This window comes from Parambassis ranga, chromosome 2 (assembly GCF_900634625.1).
Source record: "Parambassis ranga chromosome 2, fParRan2.1, whole genome shotgun sequence".
Lineage (NCBI taxonomy): Eukaryota > Metazoa > Chordata > Actinopteri > Ambassidae > Parambassis > Parambassis ranga.
This window is the reverse complement of record NC_041023.1, coordinates 4775266-4796887: the sequence shown is the minus strand read 5'-3', so window position 1 is coordinate 4796887 and position 21622 is coordinate 4775266. Positions and strand designations below refer to the sequence as shown.

Sequence of the window (21622 nt, the reverse complement as noted above, 5' to 3'; positions counted from 1 at the left end):
CTACAATGATCAGTGTGTATACAGCTGCACATGTTTCTGTGGTGTGTGTGAATAAAAGCATAAAAACTCCAGACCTGATATTACAGAAATATGTATTATTTTATTGTGTTATCAATTATTTTGCAGATTATTATTTGTGCATATTCTCAGATTAAGAAGCTGGTTTTGGCTCGTGCTCGATCTGCTTGATAAGATAATTCTTTGTTAGCTGTTTGTCAAACTCTGTTGCTTCTCCTCTGTTGTTGGTGGTGTTACAATGTTGTGGTTGTGGTCTGTATGCTAATTTTTAATTCCGTCTCTCAGTCCCACCCTAGCTTTTCTCCCTCCCACCTCACCTAAAAAACATTTACCCTGTGGAGACTCTCAGTTTGAATGTCTGTCAAACTCTGCCTGTTTATCAGATGGTGGTGACTAATTCTGCAGCTAACACCGCCCGCATGCTTGTGCAGCAAAGGTCTTGCTCGCATGCATGTGTGTTGTTGTGCACCTTGTCATGAGTATTAAGAGTGAGATGAAATGTTTAACAGATGATCAAGGCATTATTCTTTAGCAGGCTGCCAAAGCCTGTCTTACCTGTCGCAGTTAAGACTGTGTGTGTGTTTGTGTGTGTGTGTGTCACCTCAAGCCAGCAGCCCTCTCTGCCACTTACGTACAACCTCCTGAAGCCAGGTGACCTGACTGTTTACAGCGTGTGTGTGTGTGTGTCCTCAGCTTCTTCTTGTGTCTGTAACAGGAGCGGCTGCCTGATCAGTCAAATTATTGGGCTTCAACTCTTCAAACCGAAGCGGTAGTGAAAGGCTCAGCCAGGCCGTGTTAAATTGGAGCTAACGAACAGTGGCCTCCTGGTACTTTTTAAGGTGTGCGTGTGCACACACAGGCTCTTTCCCCCCCTCCACAGGTGAGCTCTTTGCTGCCTGTGGAGCCACTTCCTGGAAACTTGGTTGAGCGGCATTGATGTTGGCAACTGAGAAAGGTGAGCGTTGGCATCGGAGCGGGAATGATGAGGGGAAAAAACAGGGTGGGGGCCGGCAGGATTTGCCTCTGCTCACGTCAGAGAACTAGAATATAGTGGAATTATTTGGAGATGTGTTCAAGACACATTGAGGAGGAGGAGGAGGTTCCTGTACGCACACTGAGGATATATGTCATCTGCAGAGAAGTGCCCCAACAAAACCTGCCTCTGTTAAAGACGTGGCCCCCTGGTGGGGTCCTTTTTTTATGACTGTGGTGTGGACAAAAAGTGACGCAAGTTCGGCTGCAGGTGTTGAAGTTAAAAAAAAAAAATAATTTAACAAATAAGTAGATAAATAAATAAAGCTTTGGGAGAAAAAACGGCTCATATTTATTAAAAAAAAAGAAGCAAATGTCTGCCAGCCGGAAACCCTTAAAAGGATGATTGTGTGGGGGCGCTTTGCTGTGTGTGTGTGTGTGTGCAGCTGCATGTGTGTGTATGCAGAGCTGGCATTGCTTAATGGTTTACACAAGCAAAGCCCAATGTAGGGGTTGCCAGGGAAACAGAGCAGCATGAGTCTCGGTCTGCAGGTGCTGTTCTTGTGTCCTACTGCTGGAGCCTCCTACGAATGTAGAGGGAGGGTGGAGGGGTTGGTGTGTGTCAGGGGGGACGAAAAAGACGCAGAGGAGGGGACAAAAAAAAAAAACTGCTGAAAGAAGGACACACTGCGGACAGCAAAAGCAGTTAGGACTCTAAAGAGGCTTCCGGGTGTCATGTTAATCTGATCAGTGAATAGGCAATTTAACTGTTTAACTTTAAAGGTCACGGCGGTGAAGTCTGAATGAAATGCCATCACACTAAAGCTGCAGCCGCTGAAACACACACGCTTTTAATTAAATGATGCAAAGGTCAAAGCAAATGCACAAAAAGTTAAAGAGATCGTTCCTGTATCAGTACATATTTGGACTATTTTAAGTTGATTTAATCAGTTTTATATGGAAAAATAATTGGATTCATGTACGTTGAGTGACATCTGTCTAATAAACGATGATATCATGAGCTTCTTTAGGCCTCTCACTGCTTGTTTATGTCTAAAAAAAAGGACTTTAAAGGGTCATTTCCTATAACTGTTTCTATAGTTGGTCTATGGGATGTGCTAACTGTGCACTCTTTACTTTAGAAGTTCAGGGAAACTGTGAACGACAACAGATTCCTACATCAAAATTAGCAGCTGCTGCTAGCTGCATTCACCCGGGATGACTTGTTAACATGTGTCAGGCTGTAGGTTCCATTTAGCATGAAGCTAAAAGTAGTACACAGAATAAAATAAACTGGAATTATAAAAGACACCAGTGTTTGTGAACTGTTGATGAATCTAGTGTCTGAACAGGACTTGTGTTGAGGACCAAGGCCCGCCTCGTAGCAGGGGGACTGTAACCAAAGCCTCACCCACGCTGTCAGTGGTCATTAGAGGTAAAAAGAAAGAAGCGGCTCTAATGGCAGGAGTATGATGTGACCGAGAGCGGGGCACTGAGGTTTTTGCAGTGGGAAAAAGGGTGGAGGTAGCTTCACAAAACAATGTGGCTGAGTGAGTGGATGTCAATTTGAATCTGTGGGGAAAGCCGCCGTTTCCCCTGCTGCCCAGAGAGTGACAAGCCCGGAGGTCGGCTTGAAGTCCAAAAACAAGCTCCTCTGTGAATCCCCTTCCTCTCTCCTCGTCATCGCTTTTTCCAGTCCACTCATGCATTGATTCATGAGGCTGCTGGGAGAGCTGCTGACACTGATTTTTCTCCTTGTATATGTTTATGAGCACAGCTATTAGTATTAATAGGAGCAGTTTGCTGCAGCGACACAATAGCTCACTACTAAATGAGTTTAATGTCAGTGTCTTAACACCGGTCACGTCAGCCCTGCATACATCAGGGACATGAGTGCGTTTCCTCCAGTGGTCACACTCTCATGCTGAATTTAAGAGCATCGTTATTATTAAAGTTGAGGAGGCCTCGTCCTTGCCTGGGAGTGACAGGCCCCCCTGCTGCTGCTGCTGCTGCTGTGCGAGCCAGATGTTGAGGTGGAGGAGAGGGCAGGTGGGCAGATGGGTGAGAAGGCAGAGGGAGGTAGTGACTGACTGTGCGGTTTCCTTAATGTCAGGCCGTGGGCTGTATTTATCAACACTGACACTTGCTGTTTCTCTGCTGCGTGGGACGTCTGCTGCCTTCATCACTGCTGCACACCGGCCAATCAGAGCGCAGCTGTGCGCTTCTGCTTCTCAGGAGTCACATGCATCAGGCAGAGGAATGACTAACTATCAGACCCCGTGGGAGCAGAAGCTGTTGCTTTGCTTACAGGCGACAAACAACCACCACCACCACCAGTACACATTAAAACCTCGTCAGACGACGTGTCAATTTTCTCTTTTAAAGATCTCCACACAACAGTTCTCTGCTCCATTAGAGATCATCCCACCGCCTCAGTGGCCCTACAGCCATCATCTTTTCTTTTCTTTTTGCTCCCCGAACACTTAGTGATCGGAGGAGAGTGAAGAAATTCAGGAGGGAAATTGTAAGAACGCTGTGCATTTAGCACCACAACCAGCAATTTAAAATGATTAAAGAAAATTGCAGCAGGGCTGTTGTGGAGAGCGGTGAAAGATATTCTGCTGCCTGTTTGTTGATTCGGCGCTGCGGGGACAATAGATGGTCATGGCGCTGTTGCAGAAACGGTCTTCTCTTAATGTTAATTGTTAGTAAGTTGTTGCAAAACAAAGAAAAACACACTCAAAAGTCCAAAACTACTCAACAGGATCAAACAGGACTTGAAAAGCAGAAGCTGAATGTTGTTTAATGTATGACTATTTATGCATGATGTCTTAAAGGGACAGTTCAACCAAAAGTCAAATTTTAATATTTTTTCCTTAATATTTACACTGTCATTGTGGGTGGATGCTGCTTTCTACAGAGTGATGCAGGTGCTGGGTGGGTTCCCCACATGATGTTTCTCACTCTCGGCCTGTTGATTTTCTTAAGGTCACAGTTTGAGGAATGACATTTTGCTATTATGGTCTTCAGTAGTATGTTTTGGAGGGTTTAGAGAGAGGGATTAGCCCCTTTAATTGGTTATCAAACATTTTTGACTTTAACATCAGAACTAAACTATCATTAAAGAGTGAGTAAACCAGGTTATAAACTGGACCACATGTCTTGGATGTTGCTGTAAGTCCAGTCTTACATCCACGCACGCCTTCGTCACAGGTTGTGCAAGGTTTTGCAAGTCCGTCAGCAGAAAGCAGCATGATGAATAGTGGAGCTGGAAGCTATATAACTAGACTGTGGGCGTTTTATAGGAATCAGTGGGACATGCCCCCGACCCCCCGCAACCCTGTAGGGCCTCTTAAAAAAACAAGGGGCCCAGCCTCATATCGCGAAGCACTGCCTACTCATTCATAAACTCAGCTCTTTGTTTTGATCGCTCTGCTTGTGTAGGCCAGTTGCCATCAGCAGGAAGTATGTTGTTTTGTCTGTGCGGTTTTTTCTGTTTGTAAGGTATCGACAGAGCCAGGATGACGAGGAGGAGGAGGAGGAGGAGGAGGAGGAGAGGGGAGGAAGTAAGTGTTGTGTACCCTGAAGGGTCTGTCAGTGTCAGAGGGGAGCGGCTGCAGAGGGGATAGGGGGGTTTGTCCTTGGCAGGCCAGACCCAGTGGAATCCAGTGGGTCGATGGTGAAAGATTGAAAGCCCCCAAACACAGTGTGTGAGTCATGAGGAGAAGGCTGAGTGGGGTCGGCGAGGTCAGGTCAATATTTTAAAGACATACATGCAGACGTACAGCCAGTAATGTACAGTACACACACAGTTAGACCTTCAGAAAGGTTCACTCTGGAAGGTATGTCATATACATGGAGTATACCCTGCCAGGTGTTAGTGGGTCTTAGTGGGTTTTTCTGGTTTAAACAGAGCTTTGATTATAATAATTAAATTTCAAAAGGTCTTGACAGAAACTCCATATAAATATTACATGGTCTTGCTGAACCTCGACCGATTGTGTCAAGCTCGGTTGACTGTAGCTTGTTTTTTTTTGTTTTTTTTGGGATGGAAGCTGCTCAGCCATGCTGCAGCAGCAGCAGCAATGTTTCTGCAGCCTTGGACAAAGATAAACATCTCAAACAAGAGGGTGAAAAAGAAAAATGAAAAGAGGACAAAACAGCAGCTGTGGCTGGAGTTCAGGGTTTGAAAGAGTTTGTAAAGGAGTGGGAGAAGGATAGGGACAAATGTAAAGAGGGTTAATAAGGAGCCCGTGAAAATAGGAGGAGGAGGAGGAGGAGGAGGAGGAGGAGGAGGAGGAGGAGGAGGAGGAGGAGGAGGAGGAGGAGGAGCTGCCTGCTGGCAAAGCTTCATCCTCTTGCGTAACACGGGCCATCTCTTCCTTTAGCTGCTGTTGCCATGGGGAGAGATGTTGGAGGGGGGGGGCGTTTCTGGGCTGCCAATTCCGCCCGGGTGGGAGAGTCCTCCAGGGAATTCTGAGCTGTGACAATTCCCAGCTTCCCTCCTCTGTAAAGAGGAGAAGGCTGATTGGTTGCTTTATTTTTAGACCGTGCATTCTAAATGATTTTAGTGGAAGTACTTTAAGCAGCGCGGCTTCCACTCCCAAACAATGTTTTAAAATAAAAATGAGGAAGATACTGACGGAGACATGTAAGAGACTGTGTGAGGAAGAGTGTCAAGTTGTGCGTGTGTGTGTGTGTGTGTGTGTGTAAGGGCTGCAGGGCGTCAGTGCCCAGGTTCAGGTGTGCCTCATAAAATGAAATCCAGGCATTGTTTTCCATGTGCACAGCATGACTAAGGGTGAGTCTCAGCAGCTGGTTCAGGTGTGTGTTGCTGTTTTGTCCAGGAAGTGAGCAATGAAAGACACATTCACAACAACTTTGATTATTGCTCAATAGAGTCCAACGTTGGTTGAAGTCCATAGCATTCTGTGTATTAGTCTCTCAGCATAAACACTGGAAACAAGGGAACAGGATTTTTAGTAGTTAATATTTTTAATTTATCTAGTTGTAATGGTCTAGATTTAGTGGAGATTGATATTATTTTTGTTTGATAATAATTATTTTCCCAGAACCTAAACATAACACATTTAAATGATCAGCCCTAGCTGTGAATCCTTTTTGTTTGAGAACAGTCTGGAGTTGTGGGCTGATCATTTTGTGTCTGAACATTATTTGTTCGAATCTGTTGCTGAAGCTTTGAGTTATGTAATTCTTTCCACTGCATAATTAATCTGGTTAAAAGGTTTTTTTAGGATATAAACATTCCGCCCGGTTTTATCCACACCACTGGCTTCCCTGTGTGTTGTTGCTGTTGTTGTTGTTATTGTGGAGGCTGCGTCAGGTCCAGGTTAACCCTGTTCATCACACACCTACAGCTTATTTGTCTTCCGGTGGCTTCTCCTGTTAGCGTCTTCATTAGTCTCCGCACTCACCCTGCACAGATCGGATCAATGCACAGAACGGATAGATGAGTATTTATAGCCTTCGCTGGGCGTGGGAGGTTGTACACCACAAGTAGGTTAGCGGCTAATCTGATGTTGACAGTGAGTGTGTGTGTGTGTGTGTGTGTGTGAGCACAGAGGAATTAGGGGCCGGTGCTGTTTGTAGAGCTTCCATCCAGCTTTGTTTTGCTTTTTTTTTTTTTTTTTTTTTAATAGGAGGAAGGAGCTCTGCTACTCAGCCCGGGGAAGTCAGCGCTCCGGCAGGGAGGGCTTTCCCAGATTTAGAGTAGGGATTAGAAAAAAAAAATAGGAGGAGGAGGGGGGGGGGGGAGGAACACGAAGGCAGGCAGGGAGGAGAAAGAAGTGTGGTTGCTACGCTGACAGTGAAGGAACCAGGCAGAAGTGAGAAGTGAAAGCACAGAGACACACAGCTGTGTGTGAGGACAGACGGCAGCCAGGCGCTCGGCTTTCCGCTCTGCACTGAAGCTTTAGCCTTTTTTTTTTTCTTCTTCTCCTCTCCCGGAGACAGAAAGAGGCGCAGGAATGTCAGCGGTTATTGGTTGGGAAAGTGTCTGTCTGGGTCGGGAATGTCAGGTGTTTCCCCGTAAGCGTGTCTGACTCCGGGAGGGAAAACCAGCTGCAGCTGCTCTCTGAGAAAGTGCCGACTTTGTGGTACTCCTCTCCCCTCGTATCAGGTACTGTGCAGTCTTCATCTTCGTGCTGATCAGTTTGTTATTCCTCGCTGCAGGCTTTGTGTTAGTGTGGGCAGATTTATTGTCTGATTTCTTTCTCTTATTCTTCTTCCTTTGCTCATATTGATTCTTATTTTACTGGAATTTTCCCGCCTGATCTTTTTTTTAAGTTTAATATTTTGTGGGAGTTTGGTGCAGCTGTTTTGGGAGAATTAATTTTAAATTCAGAAGAGTTCCTAATTGATCTTATCTTCTGCTGTTATCCATTAATCTTATTTTCTTAATATAATGCCAGAAAACAGAAAGAACTCTCTTTATGACTCCCCATGAAGCCTGATGTGTGGTTTTCTTTTGTCTGACAGCAGTCCAGAGGTTCAACAAGTGCTCTGAGGCAGATCAATGACAACAGCAAATGTTACATTTGAAACCCCTGAAATGTGTTGGACATGTCAAGAAAGTTCCAAAAAGTATTCTCATCCTTCCTATTTCTTCTGAGTAACAACAATGTCGGTCAAGGGGTTATCGGCTGCGGTTAACCTCGTCCCTGTCACTCAGCGTTAACCCGGCTCAGCTCGTCCAGAGCATGCCTGTGGCGGTGCGTTCGTCCTCGCCCGCTCGGACAGCAGCAGCTGACGCACTAACATGAGCGAGAGGACAGGATAAGCCTGTGTGCTGCAGTCAGGGATGAGCTGGAGGCGTTATGCAACAGCTCGTCCAGAGATAGAGCAGAGCTGAACTTAGACACTTCTGGCTTCTTCTTCCACACACCATGAGATCATCGCTGAGCCTCCCTGTCTCCCTCCTCTGCTGGGCAACATAATGCAAGAATAGAAGTACCTGTTACAGAGCAGGAAAAGAGTGAGCTCACTGGGGAGCACTGGCTGACTGATCATTTGTTTTCTTTTTGTCTTCTGTTGTAATTTTATTGAATGCATCATCTCATTAGCTTTGATGGGAGCGTCCTCCATGGTTAATCCTGCAGCATGGCAGGGATCCCTCACTGTTTCCATCCACCTGTTTATGCACATTTAGATAGATCAGAAAATAAAAAAATAAATGAATCAATAGTCTGATTTCAAATATCAATAAACTAACCTGCAGCATGATTCTTGATTGTCCTCTGCTGTGTGAGAGATTTCTGCTTTTGTTAGTCTTGAATTAAAGAGTGCGGAGGGGAACGTGTCATCGGGTTTGATCATTATTTTTTGGAGGTGTTGATGTTAGGAATCTCGTGCTGAATACAAAGCTGAAACTTGATGAAATTAATAAGCAAACAGAAGACAGAGGAGTTGGTAACAAGGGAGGGAGGAGGGGTAAGATGAGAGGATGAGTTGGGGAAATCGAGGATTGGGAGACGGAGGAGGAAGATAAAAAGACTGAGGGAACGGCATGTCTCTCACGCTCAGTGCGGTTATGTAACGTTACCTTCTGCCTACTGCTGATGGCAGAGGAAAGCATGGGAGGAGCAGCGGCAGGGAATGAGGTGGAGGTGGAGGTGGAGGTGGGTGGCTACATCAACATCACATTGGAGGAACCAGTGGCGTTATCCATCTAAAAGGTCAACAGCTGCTTTGACCTTGTAATTCAGTGTCACCAAGAGTTAGAGTGTTATTGAGTCTATTTGGACCTTGGTGACCACCGTACAGCGCCTCAGATCTGTGACTTCCTTCTGGGATAAGTGGTTGTTGTGGTTCATTTTTTTCCACAGGTTGAATCTGTCAAGAGGTTAATCTGTGGCACTGATGCTTTACTGCCTGTTGTGCACAGTTTGGCCACTGTCGAGGCACGTCCCTCTGTGTTTACATGCAGGAGCAGCCATGTATACGCGAGAACCTGTATGTGCTAAATGAGCTATAAAACCAGATGGTTGTCTGGCAGCAGAGAGAGCCTCAGAGCAGCTGCAGGAAAGCCCTGTGGGAGTCTGCGGAGCCGGCCACCGGGCTCCCCGGGCGAGCCGATGGCGCTCTGTAACATCCCAAACGCTCCGGCTCTGTATATGAAAAACCCCTTTGAACAGGGTGCAGCCATGTTGGATTTTATCACTGAGTAACTTTCCCAGAAAACTCCAGCCAGCATCAGTGTTGTCATGTCTGCTTCTTGTGTGTTTATTGATGGCTATCTCTGCTCGTCTGTCATTTTCAAAACTGTGGAGTCCGTTACTTCTTGCTTTGTTGATGGATGTTTCTGCTGGTTGAAGCTCCAGTTTTACTGTGTTGGTGGTAACTACAGGTAACTTCGTGGTGTCATAGTGTTGTCAGTGTTATGTTGGCTTTGGGTCATTATTAGAAAATCTGCATCACAAAACAAAATTGTGTTTATGTTATATAATCACACAGAAAATCCTTCTCCCCTCAGTGTAAACTTTTAAATACGTCCATGTATAAACAGCTACACATAACTCTATAAATAATATTTGTAAAAAAAAAAATAGAAATCTGTAAAGGAAAAAGAAAAAAAAAAGAATTAAATCAACATATTTGTTGTTTTTTAATTCTGATTTTTCAAATCCACTAAATATTTTCAGCAACAAATGTTTAAACTTCAGTGAACCGTCACAAAACAACATCAAGTCCCATCAAAAGTTCCCAGAGTTCAAGATAAATGTTGCTTTTTGTTTGACCGTGATAAAAATCTGTGGAACACACAGTTTCTACTTGACCTAAATGATTACAGACTGACCAATTGATTATGCATTTCAGACCACCACAAATAATCTTCATTCAGCAGCGACGAAGAGGAAGGAATGAGATTTGTGTAAATTAGATCATTATGGCTTTTTATGTCATTAACATGTCTCATGTTTCCACATCTCAGCAGCCCTCATTAACATCTCCGCTCCTCCCCTGAGGGCGGCGGTGGGAGGCAGCGGTGTGATGGTTTAATAATCAGGCCTTGTTTTTCCATCTAAACAGCAGAAGGGAGGAAAAAATCTGAGCAAGGAGGAAGCTGACGATCGCACCGCTGTTTTTGAAGCACACCTTCAGATCCGTATTTCCTGCTCGCTGCCTTTTGTTACTCTCGCCGCCTCTCACTGTACTCAGCCTCATAAGCTCCAGATCTAATTAAGACTCGTCTCTTTTCCTAGAAGGATGGCTTGGCGGCAGTAATAGTCTCTCCTCCTGTAGCGAGAATGGCACTGTGATTAGATTCAGAGATACAGAGCAACAGCTGCCAGCTGGATGAAACTTATTGGCCTGAATCGTGCTATGTTCCTCTGATTGGAGCTGCTATTGCGTCAAAGTCTCTGAGTAATAAATGCGTTTCTGGCGGTGAGTGGCTGTGTGCAGCCTTCTTAAGAATTTCACCAAAACCCCTCAACAGTGGCGCAGATCTACTCTTAATGTAAACACGCCATACGACAAGGAAAGGCCAAAGAACTCGAGGATTTATGGTCTGTCTGAAGTACATGTGGTGCAGCTCTGGACGCTCTGGACTTATCGGTGTTTCCCCGCACTGAATGAATGTTCAGATTGTTGGGAAAGAGATTAAAGTTACAACAAGTCTGGCCACGTTGAGAGCAGCAGGAGAGGTTGGTTGGTGTTTGGAAACGGCTCTACGAGGTTTCCGTTCCACCAGGAATCCCAGACAGCCACAACATAAATCCAAGATAAAAGTAAAACAGCATTATAAAGCATGGTAAAATGGAAGTACAGTATTTAGACTAACATTTGAGATCATTTCTGATCCGTATGATTTATCCTTTGTGCTCTGAAATCTGAATTTCAGAATCAGAATTCCTTTATTTATCCCAGAGGGGAAATTCTTTCTGTTGGCGACTGTATGGGATGAAGCCAGCAGGAGAACATTACGATGGGAACTCTCTGGGAAAAACAAAAAAACCTCTGCGTCCTCACGTGGTTTGGATCGGTTTCAGTTCGGTATTCCGAGCATGAAGGGGTCAGCGCGGGCGCCTGCTTGTATCCAGCAGGGATCGGGATATTTTGGCAACAAAAGCAGCTCTGTTAACTGACAGTGAGGATGTGCGAGTGTGTGTAACCCCGATTGTGTTTAACCTCCCAACACACACACACACACACACACTCACACACACACAGGAGGGTTTTAGAGGTTACTAGCTGGATTACTTCATTCAGGCTGTGTTGCATTATCACCAGCTCAGCTGTCATTAACTCAGATATTCCCACAGAGAAAAGGCGTTGGTGTCCACACACACACACACACACACACACACACACACACACACACACTCTAAACGGGCAGTGTTTGCAGAGTGATATCTCTTTAGGTCATTTCTGAGCAGATTGAGCGCAAAACCGCAAAAAGTGAGTCACTGCTTATTTTTTGTTTCTAACCTGCCAACGCCAACTTTATGCTGCAGCTTTGGCCGACCTAATTACAGTGCTCCGTGTTGATGCTGGAGTCTTCTTTACCCAGCAGTGACACTGCAAAAAGTGTCCGGTCACAGTGTGTTTGTTGTTCCTGGCCTGGGTAAATATTTATCTGATTTTCTGAACCTCTTTTTTTTTCCGGCCAAACTGTAAAAACCCTCAGAATTCCCCGTAATGACTAATCCAAAAATAAAGCTGAGGGAGCTTCCTCATTTCCAGGCTGCAGGACAGTGAGGTGAAACGTGCAGGCTTGCTTTTATGGGTTAGTGCCTGCCTCATTGTGTGTTTATGTAGCGCAGCAGGGCTTGTTGTTTTCAGGCTGCCTGGCCCCGAGCGGGTGAATCCCTTTCTTTAAATATCGACCCTGGTCCCTTTTAAAAGTCCCGCAGGCGGTCTCTGATGGAGACCCTGCAGCTTTAGGATTTGGCTGAGTGGCACAGTTTAATGCAGCTTCTCACAGGATGCTGCAGTTTTCTCAGCCACTTCCAGACTTTTGGTTTTGCGCCCACACACAGCCAAGTCTCTTTTTTTTCCAGAGTTGAAAAGACACAGTTTTGCTGCTGGTGTCTGTGTTTTTCCGTTAAAGAACAGCAGCAGTCCGCTGTTTACGTTTTGGATTTCGAGGTAACTAGACCAGTTTTTCTTTTTTCCTCCATAATTGTCGCTTCTGTTGGATGTTTTGTGCTGTTTTTACATTTGTTTTTAGCCTGTTTCTCCTTTAATACCAGTAAAATGTAAAAATATGAAGAGCTGTATTTCAAGCACTATGTTGTTTTAGCTGTAAAAAGGCCTAATTTGAGCTTTTTCTCATTTTTAATTTGTGGATCCAGCTCATTTGTGTCTAAAATGACAATATTTCTATCGTATAATGTGTCTAAAGAGGATCTATGAATGTAAAATGTCACCTACACGTTCCTAGAATTAAAGTTTCATCTGAGTTCGGAACAATCTACATACAGAATAATTAGGCAAAGGCACAAAAACACAAACCCCAACTGTCCAACTGCTAACATGCAACCTCATTGTTAAAAAGGAAGTGAAAGAGAAGCTGTAGAATTAGAAAAAAAAAAAGGGTCTTCCTCTGGTAAACACCTCCGAATCCTCCTCGCTCGGTGAGTGAGCTGTTAGGCAACCAGCAGTTGGCAGGACACGTTAAATTCCTCCCCCTGCACACAAACAGAGGGAGGGAGGGAGACTGAGAGAAGGATCCCCTGGAGGGTGCCAAAGCCGGTTTTAGTGACGTCACCCGGCCTGCTCTGTTTGGCCCCCCCCCCCGGGCCTTACAGGAATTCCCCTCCTCGTCACATTATTCTGAGGAAACCGCAGGCAACGCCCTGAACTGCTGCAGAGCCACAGCTGATAGGACAGAAACTCAGACCTGTGACTGCGTGTGTTGACACAGAGTATGTATGCACTTGTTGTCCTTTGTCCAGAAGTCTTTTGTTCACCAACAAAAGTAGCTGCTGCGGTTTTGTTCCATGAAATATCTGCAGAGTAAGAAGTGAACATTTTGTCCTGTGCAACAAAAACTCACCGACTCGCACACACTGAACTTTGCGCTGTTTTCCGTCGGCCCCCAAGCTGAACGTGCTTCACCCTGAAGTCGCAGATACAAAGTGCTTCTTTGTCTCCTGTAATGATTTGACGAGCCAGCGTCAACAGAAACGACTCGTCAGGCTGAATGAGACTGAATTACACAGGCAGGAAGCAGTCACCCTGCTGTCACTCAGTCATGGTGCCACGGTAACCAACAAGTGGGCAGTGGATAGTTGAGCCTGAGGGATTCACATGGTTTAGATGTGTTTTTTTTTTTTTTAATTTTACTTAGGAACAATTTTGACAGAAAGCAAAGCTCCGTTCAGTTTTTGTTTGTTTGTTTTGACACACCTGTGGGACTCCAGGCTGTTCTCCTGATGACAGATCAATCTGTAAGTCCTGCTGGAGACACTTCTGATGAATTCTGACTTCGACTTTTGTTTCTGAAGAACTTCTTGCAAAAAGAATTGAAAATAATTTAACACTTTTTTTAGTGTTTCCTCAGATAACTATTTTATTTTTATTTAAGTGATATTTATAACATAATGAAAACTGCACAGTCATAGTAGTGACACATTTTGCTGTCTTGTTTACAGTGTGTGTGTGTGTGTGTGTGGTACAGCTGAGCATAAAGACTGCACATAGAATCTATTGTTGTGTTTTTCACACAAATGACGGCTGATCAGCGCTTTGGGTCACGAGTGTGTTTTCTGATCTGGACCAGTTACTTCTTGGAGTTGATGGTGGTTGCCTGGCAACTGGTTCCAGCCAAAAGATACTCTTCAGAGCAAATATAATAAAACTTTAATTAGCGTTTTGTTGTTGTTGTTGTTGTTTTAGGCCAGGCCCAGGGTGGCTGTTTGACCAGTGTTTATGCTAAGCTAAGACTAAAAAGTCAAATATCTCTTTAACCTCACTTTGAAAAATCAGTAATAATAAATGACAAGATGGAAATCTAGTTAAGTGTGTGAACTTCTCAGAGCTCTGTGGGAAGGTTGGTGGCCATTAACAGCTGATAAACCGAGCTTTTAGTGGGACAGTTGTTTTAATATTATATCAAACCACATTGCAAACTGTCACGTGTTAAATTACATTTAAGGGGTTTAAAAGTCCGGCCTGCACGTGGCTCCGCCTCCTTCACAGTGTGTACTGTATGTATGCAGCGTTTGTTTTCACTTTGAACTGGATGAAATGTACTTCCTGTCCCAAGAGGCCCGTCAAGACATCTTTTGACGACATGCAGCTATCGGTCGCTGAGCTCAGTGAAGTAGAACCGCCGCTGTGCCACAGCCGTCACGAGCCGCTGACTGGATGCACTTTGACACGCAGCTTGTTTTTTTACTTCCTTACTGTTTTTTTTTTTGCCTGTAGAGAAAGAAGTGGGTGTTTGTGTACAGTCGAGAAGTCGCTGCTGAATTTAAATGACTGATTCACGTGTTATCTGAAGCGGTTAGGCTCAAACCCAGACACAGATCAGAAGTGAAGTAGCTCTAAGTTGAGACTTCAGTGGCTCTGTTAGGCCTGAAATGATGAATTATTTTGGAACAACTCTTTATAGAAATAATCATTTAAGTCATACATACTCCTGTTCCACTTTCTCAGGTCTAAGATATTTAGTACACTCATTAAAGTACAGTATGTTAATTGACTTTACAGATGGGTATTTCCATTTTGTGATACTTTATACTTGGATGATACATTTAAGGAAAGTTTAAATGTTTGCCTGCAGTTGAGAAGTAACACTAGAGACATTTGAGGAACATGGTGCACTGAAGTAGCAGTTATTGTTATTATTGGGGATAGTTTCTTAGAGCAGCTTCTGATTTATTTTACTAATCACAAACTGCAGCTGGGACGGAAGGAACTCATGTATCGGGTCTTGGCTCTGTGCTTCTGGAGTGTGTTTAGGAATCTCGTCTGTTTTGGTGCGGGTTTTTTTGGTTAAACGTGTGTGCGGTCTGAAAAAGATGGAAGAGATGATATTCACATTCATGTTCATCTCCGCCTGCACTATTAAAACCCCTACACATGAGCACACACACACACACACACTTCTACCCACCCAGTAGGTTTCTCGTTATATCAATTTTTCACAAGGGTGCCCACGCAGTCCCAATAATCAGTGGCCTCCAGTCTGCTGCTTCTTCCACCTACAGTTTCCTGCGGGGGCAGCAGTACAGTACAGATACAGCACCAAACCTCTGTCTTTGTCTGTGTGCAGGAGCGAGCGGGATGATCAATATTTCATTTGTTGACTGGGCGTTTGCAGCTTCATCATGAATTATTGGGAGGATGGAGCAATAACTTCACCTCTTATCATTATTGTTATTGTTATTGATGGTAACTCAGACCAGTAAATCTTCATCCCTGCTTTGTTTATCATGTGTTTGCTGCTGTGTGTGGATCTGCGTCTCCCTCCTCTCTTTATGACGATACATTATTGAAAGATGCTTTGGTTGTTTTAAATCTTATCTGACTCGGTGCCATCACTCCCGTTCAACACGCTGCTCATGCAAACAGTTGCTGCCTGTGGAGGGTAAACAGCTCAGCTCCTGCTTCTCTCCATCCACAGCTCTCCTTCTAGCGCGTCGCCCCCGACTCGTGGGATGTTTAGCAGTCAGCAGCTGATTTCCTGGCTGCAGAGAGAGCAGGACATGCTTCAGTGCTTTGCTTTAGAAAAATGGCACCCACTTCACTGTCTGTCATATGTTCCTAAATTCACTTTCACCAGAATTTCAATGATATCAAAAACAAACCAGATTCTATCACTTAAATAACACAATTAATGCTGAAATTAAGCCAAAATGAAAAAGGTATAATTTACCGTATAAAACATAATAATGGGATAATTATAATTATTCATGGACACTAGCCTCACATTACTTTGCCAATCAGCCAGAGCTCTTAAATGTCAGATGTTGCCTTTATATGTCAGTTCCCTTGTGGGTTGATTTGTGAAGTCTCCTCAGTATCAGAAGGCACTTTCAGATGATTGGATGGAGCATCTATCATGTGCTAACGTCAGCCAATGGGATTGCTTCATCTGCCACAAACTGCTACTAGGACGTAGGTTGATCCGGAGTTGTTTAGACACCGGTGCATGGCTTGAACCCTGGTGTGTGATCTCACAAAACTTCCTAAACTTTTGGCAGTTTAAAGTAACGTCTTGAAATGACATGATTTGTCTGACAAGTCGTTTCATTTAAAATGTTGTAGCGCACAGAGAAGCAGCGCCTTCTCACACAGGAGAAGCTGTAACTTGTTTGGAGTTTTTTTTTTTGTGTGTCTCTGCACCCTTTAGCTGTCAGTCAGCTCCATCTTTCCGTCATTCCTTCCATCTCCAACCTTGCGTGTAGATTCGATCTGATAGACAGAGCTAATGCGAAGGAGCAGAGCCAGGAGGAGGAAGTCACTCTGCGCCTCCCTGAGCTGACTGATGATGATGGACTGCGGGCTAATGGGACACTCTGAGTATAGCGGGGGATTCCTTTGCTCTGCATCATCATCTGTCCGCAATCACAGCTCACTTCCTTACAGTCCGAGCTCTGCTTTCAGTGTGCGGTTCACCTCCCTTGAGGCCGCCAGCAGGCTCTTTGTACGGGTGTGTCCGTGTGTCAGACGCTGACAGTAACCCTTATGGCCGCTTATTGCTTCGGTCAGCTGCTGAGAGCTGCAGATTGCAGGAAGTAAGCTGAGATACGATCAACAGACCTCCTTCAGAGGTGACGGAGGCTTCTGCAGTGCTCGTACATCTGCCAGCTGTTGTTATGACTATTACAGGAGGAGATATCTCCTTTAATAATAGCATCATTGTCATAGAAAGGCTTCAGTGAGCGATTTGGATTCACTGTCAAAGAAAGGGAAATGCTGTTGCTACTGCATCTGTTATATAAAGCTGTAATTACATGAAGGAACAAACGGGGTGTTTATCAAAGTGAACAGTGTTTGGCTTCAAACTGCCGTCTTTCCTGCAGCTGGTGCAACTGGCAGCACGTCACTTTCTCTGTGTTTATCCTCCGATATGAGATAACAAAAAATTAAAACGCTGCCAGGAGGGGCTTTGTACAGCAGGGCTGCAAATAATGAATATTCTACTGAATAATAATCAAATATTTAGTCTATAAAGTTGCAGAAAGCTGTCTTGTTTGAAGAATAATACAAACTTGAGTTTATTATCTAGTGTCTGTTGATGAGCTTAGACTAAATTGACGTATCTGTTTTTACGAAGTTGGAGAAATGTCCTCGTTGGTAACTGAATGAATCAGTCGGTGTGAGGGTGCGTTTGATGCTAGTGTGTGTGTGCAGCCGGGTGGGTACAGCAGGCTGGTGGAGGTGCTCAAGTTACATAATCTCCATCTCCCTCCCGCACAGTGACAGTGAAGAAGAGGGCAGCTGCCGACTCCTATCTCGTCATCTTCAGCCTGCTGAGGCATCTCTTCTCTACCTCTCCTCTTCCTCTCCTTCTTCTCCTTCCCAATTTTTTTTTATCATCATTCTCCTTTTCGTCGCCTCTTGCTGTCCTCTCCCTTTCCCACCCCAGCGTCTCTCCTCCATTTTCTCCTCTCCTGTTCCTTCTCACCTCCTCTGCTCCTCTTATCATTTTCACGTCCCTGTCTTCTCTTTTCTTTTTTTTCCTCTCCTCTCCTCCTGACCTCTCTCCTTTTTTACTATCGTCTAACCATCAAATTGAATCAAACTGACTGGCTCCTCGCTTCACTGTGTTTGTCTGAGCAGAGATTCCTCCTCACTGCCAGGCCTAATGACTTGAACCTTTAACACTTTCTGCTAATATAAAATCTATGGCGCCTCACAGTGTCGGTTCTCCCACTCTGTGGTCCAGTGGCTTTGTTCAGGCTTGTTGCTGGTGCTGGTGTAGTAATGTCACGCATACTGATGACACTTCACTCCCTCACAGATGCTGTTTTTTGCAAAACAACCCCTCCCAAACACATATCCTCCATGCTAACAGAGGCCATCTGAAGCGCATGAATGTTGTGCATATGGCCGCCATGAAAAGCTGTCACTATGGCGTTGATGGCCACCATTTGGCATGGTGAGGCCCAGCAGGGCAGGCTGTTTTGTGAAGTATGAATGTGTTATGAGCTGGCAGTGACGGGCACAGGGTGTGTGGAGCCTGCTGGTTATTTGTTGGCCAACAGGCAGAGGGGACTCTCAGCGGGAAGATGGTGCCAGTGAGATGTTTGCTATAATGTTATATTGTTCATTAGACAGGCAGGGGTCGAGTTTCACACTGGATTGTTTTTTTTAAATTGGGGCTTCAGCTCATTAACATGTGTTTGTGTGTACAGCCATGATGGCCCTGTCTTCACTGATTATTGTCAGTCAAATGCCTTAATGGAGTTTGGATGGGCTTCCCCTCCCACTGAGTTACCCCCATGGTCGCAGCTGATAGGTTGTAAGCTCACATGAGGTGGGCGATGGGATTCGAAAGCGTTCACGTTTCCTGTGCGCTTACGTCACGTTTGCCCTCTGGGCACAAATAATCACATTTCCCACTCACATTCTAGATGGCACAGAGAGGAGAGAGTGGGCTGGAAGACGTGGGGAGGAGGGCTGTATTAAAGATTTGTGGTTGTCATGACAGCGACCAGTGAAGAGACTGACTCCCTCGCCCACAAACTCCTGCCTAATTGACATGCACCTGCTGACTCTGGCCCCTCCCTGCCTGAGCCGCAGGCCCTCGTATATCTATCAATAGATCAAAGATCATGAGACGGCCACCTCAAGTCTGAGGGCGACCCTCGTCCTGCATGTGTGTAGGACTGTTGTGTGGCAGCATTGTATCAGGAGAGATGACTAAACACCACAAACTGTCCATCAGGTGCAGATCATTCTCCTCTGTGATTTACTTTACTTTAGAGTATTGATTCATGTTCCACTAAATTATTGAAGCCCGTCAGATGCTTAGTCGCTGCTTGCTTACAGCACAGTCTTATTTAAGCCTGTAAAGCCCACAAGGCAAGTAAGTGTATTTTCTTTGTTTTATTTATTGGCTGGAAGGAGCTGTAACTCTGGCAGGAGGAAGAATTACAATGTGACTTGTCTGCAGTAAGTACAGCTCAGTATCTTAAGTAGGAGTTTAAGCCTACAAATAGTTTTCTCTGTTTTGTTTGAAACCACACTTGTAAACAGTTTGGTTATAAGTAGGGCACTCTGAGTTTAGCTTCCTTAGACTGTGTTTTCTCTCACTTGCCCTGAAGTTTTGTGGCTGTGTCCCACGATGTGCTCTGGTTTTCATCACAGACAACATTTGTCGTGTGGATTCCTTTGTTGTTTTCCCTCGTGGTTACAGGACAATTACAGATTTCACAATGCATGCTCCACGGTGAAATATGTATCCATCACCCAGACCACCTTGGCCATAATGAAGGAAATATGAACGACCCTGTAATCATTCCCTGCTGGCTTAATAATTCCTGTGCTGTGGATGGAATATTTTTTTGTCCTTTTTGTGGGTAATGCTGCCTTGTCCCTTTCCACTCATTTGGTGGGATGTCTTGCTCTTTTCCATGCTTTAGAGCTCCCTTTCATGGGTGTCATTCAACATGAGGGGTCTTGTTTGTGGCTTGTTATGTAAGAAAAGGAATCTGATCTATAATAGGTTACAATCTGGCCTCCTACCCTACACAACCACTAATAAGATTTTTGGTGGGTAGTAATCACTTACATCTTGGTTTTGCTAGCGGTCTAATACAAGACATGCAACAAGCTGTGCAAACAGTGTAGCATATGCAACTGAAAATGTACCTCCAGATTTTCTAACCACTAAAATAAGCATGTATTATCTGAAATTGGTTTGCTGTAACGCAGGCATTTACTTGAGGAAGCTGTGAGGTGGATCCGTGGTAGCCATGACTCTGAAGGAAGCTTCGGGATCCTCTCTGCTCAGAGAGAATACCGTGCTGCCTTTCGTTGGCAGGAAAACACTGTGATTCCTTTTGTTGGAAACCGAGGGTGTTTACGTGGTCATATGTAAATAGATCACACGCACATACCTCTCCCTCCTCTACTTTTCTGTCAATACACAGAAACACTCTGCCCTCTCCTCATGTGCCTCGGTTGCTGTGTTTCTGCTGGCAGGGTGCCTTTGTTTTGTTCCACGGCAGCACAGGGGTGGGGACGCATTATGTAATCCGTGGCGTGTGCCTGGTATAAAGAGAGAGAGAGAGAGCGAGAGAGATGGAGAAGGGTGTGACTATAGTAACACACACACACACAGAGTGACATAATCCACTGACCTCCTCTGTGGCCTGTTCGTGGCTGCCCCTCCTCCAGGTTTTCCCGGCATTGCTCTGTGAATTTTGGGAACCACAGAGGAAGAACATCCTCTTTCACCCTCCATTAACGTTTATGCAATCTAGGGCAGAATAGCTACAAACTAATGTCATTTGCAGGGCAAAAAAATCCTCTGTGGCTTTCTTTTTCCATCCAATTTCCATGATCGGGGGGAGGCAGGAACATGCTACAGTGCAGTGAGGTGTGTGTGTGTGTGTGTGTTGCATGCACGCTTTTATATGAACTTATCGAAAGCTGCAAAAAAAAGAAGCAGTTTACTGTAAACAGCTCAGAATATGTTTTGCATAATATGATAGTCAAGCTGCAAAAAGCCGCACGTCATGTCACATCAAAGTAAAAATAAAATACTGTTAAACTAGAAATATGCACCAAAGATAAGCAGAGCTATGCTAATGAAAGCACACCACACTTTTCTGTCTCACAAGTGACATGTCAGGGAATTCAGCCTGTCATGTAATTGATAGAAGAAGCCATGTCCATATTTATGTGCATCTAGGCCAAATCTTGAGAAAAGTTGCTGCAACACATTTTCTCCTAATTTGTTTTCTAAAAACTTTATGTTTTAATGTGAAGTTTGACCCACAGCGAGTCTACTTCCTTTTTTCCACTCTACTGCGAAATAACCATGTCACACCACAATGAGCAAGTGTATATAATTATTATTGATTACAGTAACACACTGTCAGCACTGCGTCACCTCCCTCACATCCAGATGTTTTGTATAAAACAGGTCCCTCACCTGCTGGATGCTTAGTGAGGACTGTGACCTTATAAAGAGTCCTGAGTGGAAGGAATCTGTCGTCCGTGAGGGGTGTAAATGGTCTCTGAATATAAACATTGAGCTGTGGGTTAGCACTCACTCTTTTTGTGTAATAAGAATATTGACCTGTGCATTAAACGTTCTCATGAATAAAGAGGGTGTGCCGGTATGATTGTGTTTTTATGTGCGCCCTCCTTATGATTACAGTAGTTTCCATAGTGGAACAGTGCTCTGCCTCACTCTTTCTCTCTGCTATGGAAGAATGTCTGTTTTTCATTTGACAGACCTTCATCCTGCTGCAGCCGTGTGGGAAGCATCCCCAGTATCATTAGTTACGTTCTGCAGTGCCTTCACGGTGGAGCACAGTTCTCCGAGCTGAAAACGTTGTCTGTTCTTGTGTTACAGATAAAATAGAAGAGGCACAGAAGGAGCTGAAAGACCCCAAAGGCTCACAGAAAGGTAAGAGATACTTTAATACGACTTTAAAGATGAAATGTGATCCTCTTTTTTTTCTTATTAGACAGTTAAAATGGG

The 21622-nt window shown here is 44.6% G+C and overlaps 1 protein-coding gene and 1 long non-coding RNA gene across 7 annotated transcripts in view; both read left to right on the top strand.

Moving 5' to 3' along the window:
* The window catches only part of hivep1 (HIVEP zinc finger 1), a 41204-nt gene that overhangs the window by 8432 nt on the left and 11150 nt on the right, over positions 1 to 21622 (top strand). For all 6 annotated transcript variants that reach the window (XM_028423298.1, XM_028423282.1, XM_028423290.1 and 3 more), the window contains one exon: positions 21494 to 21547. In XM_028423298.1, the coding sequence (XP_028279099.1) occupies positions 21494 to 21547 (54 nt within the window). The remainder of the gene's footprint in view (positions 1 to 21493; positions 21548 to 21622) is intronic.
* Positions 6802 to 8309, top strand: LOC114447194 (uncharacterized). Its single transcript, XR_003671817.1, has 2 exons — positions 6802 to 7129; positions 7489 to 8309. It is a non-coding gene; the product is annotated as an uncharacterized LOC114447194 (long non-coding RNA).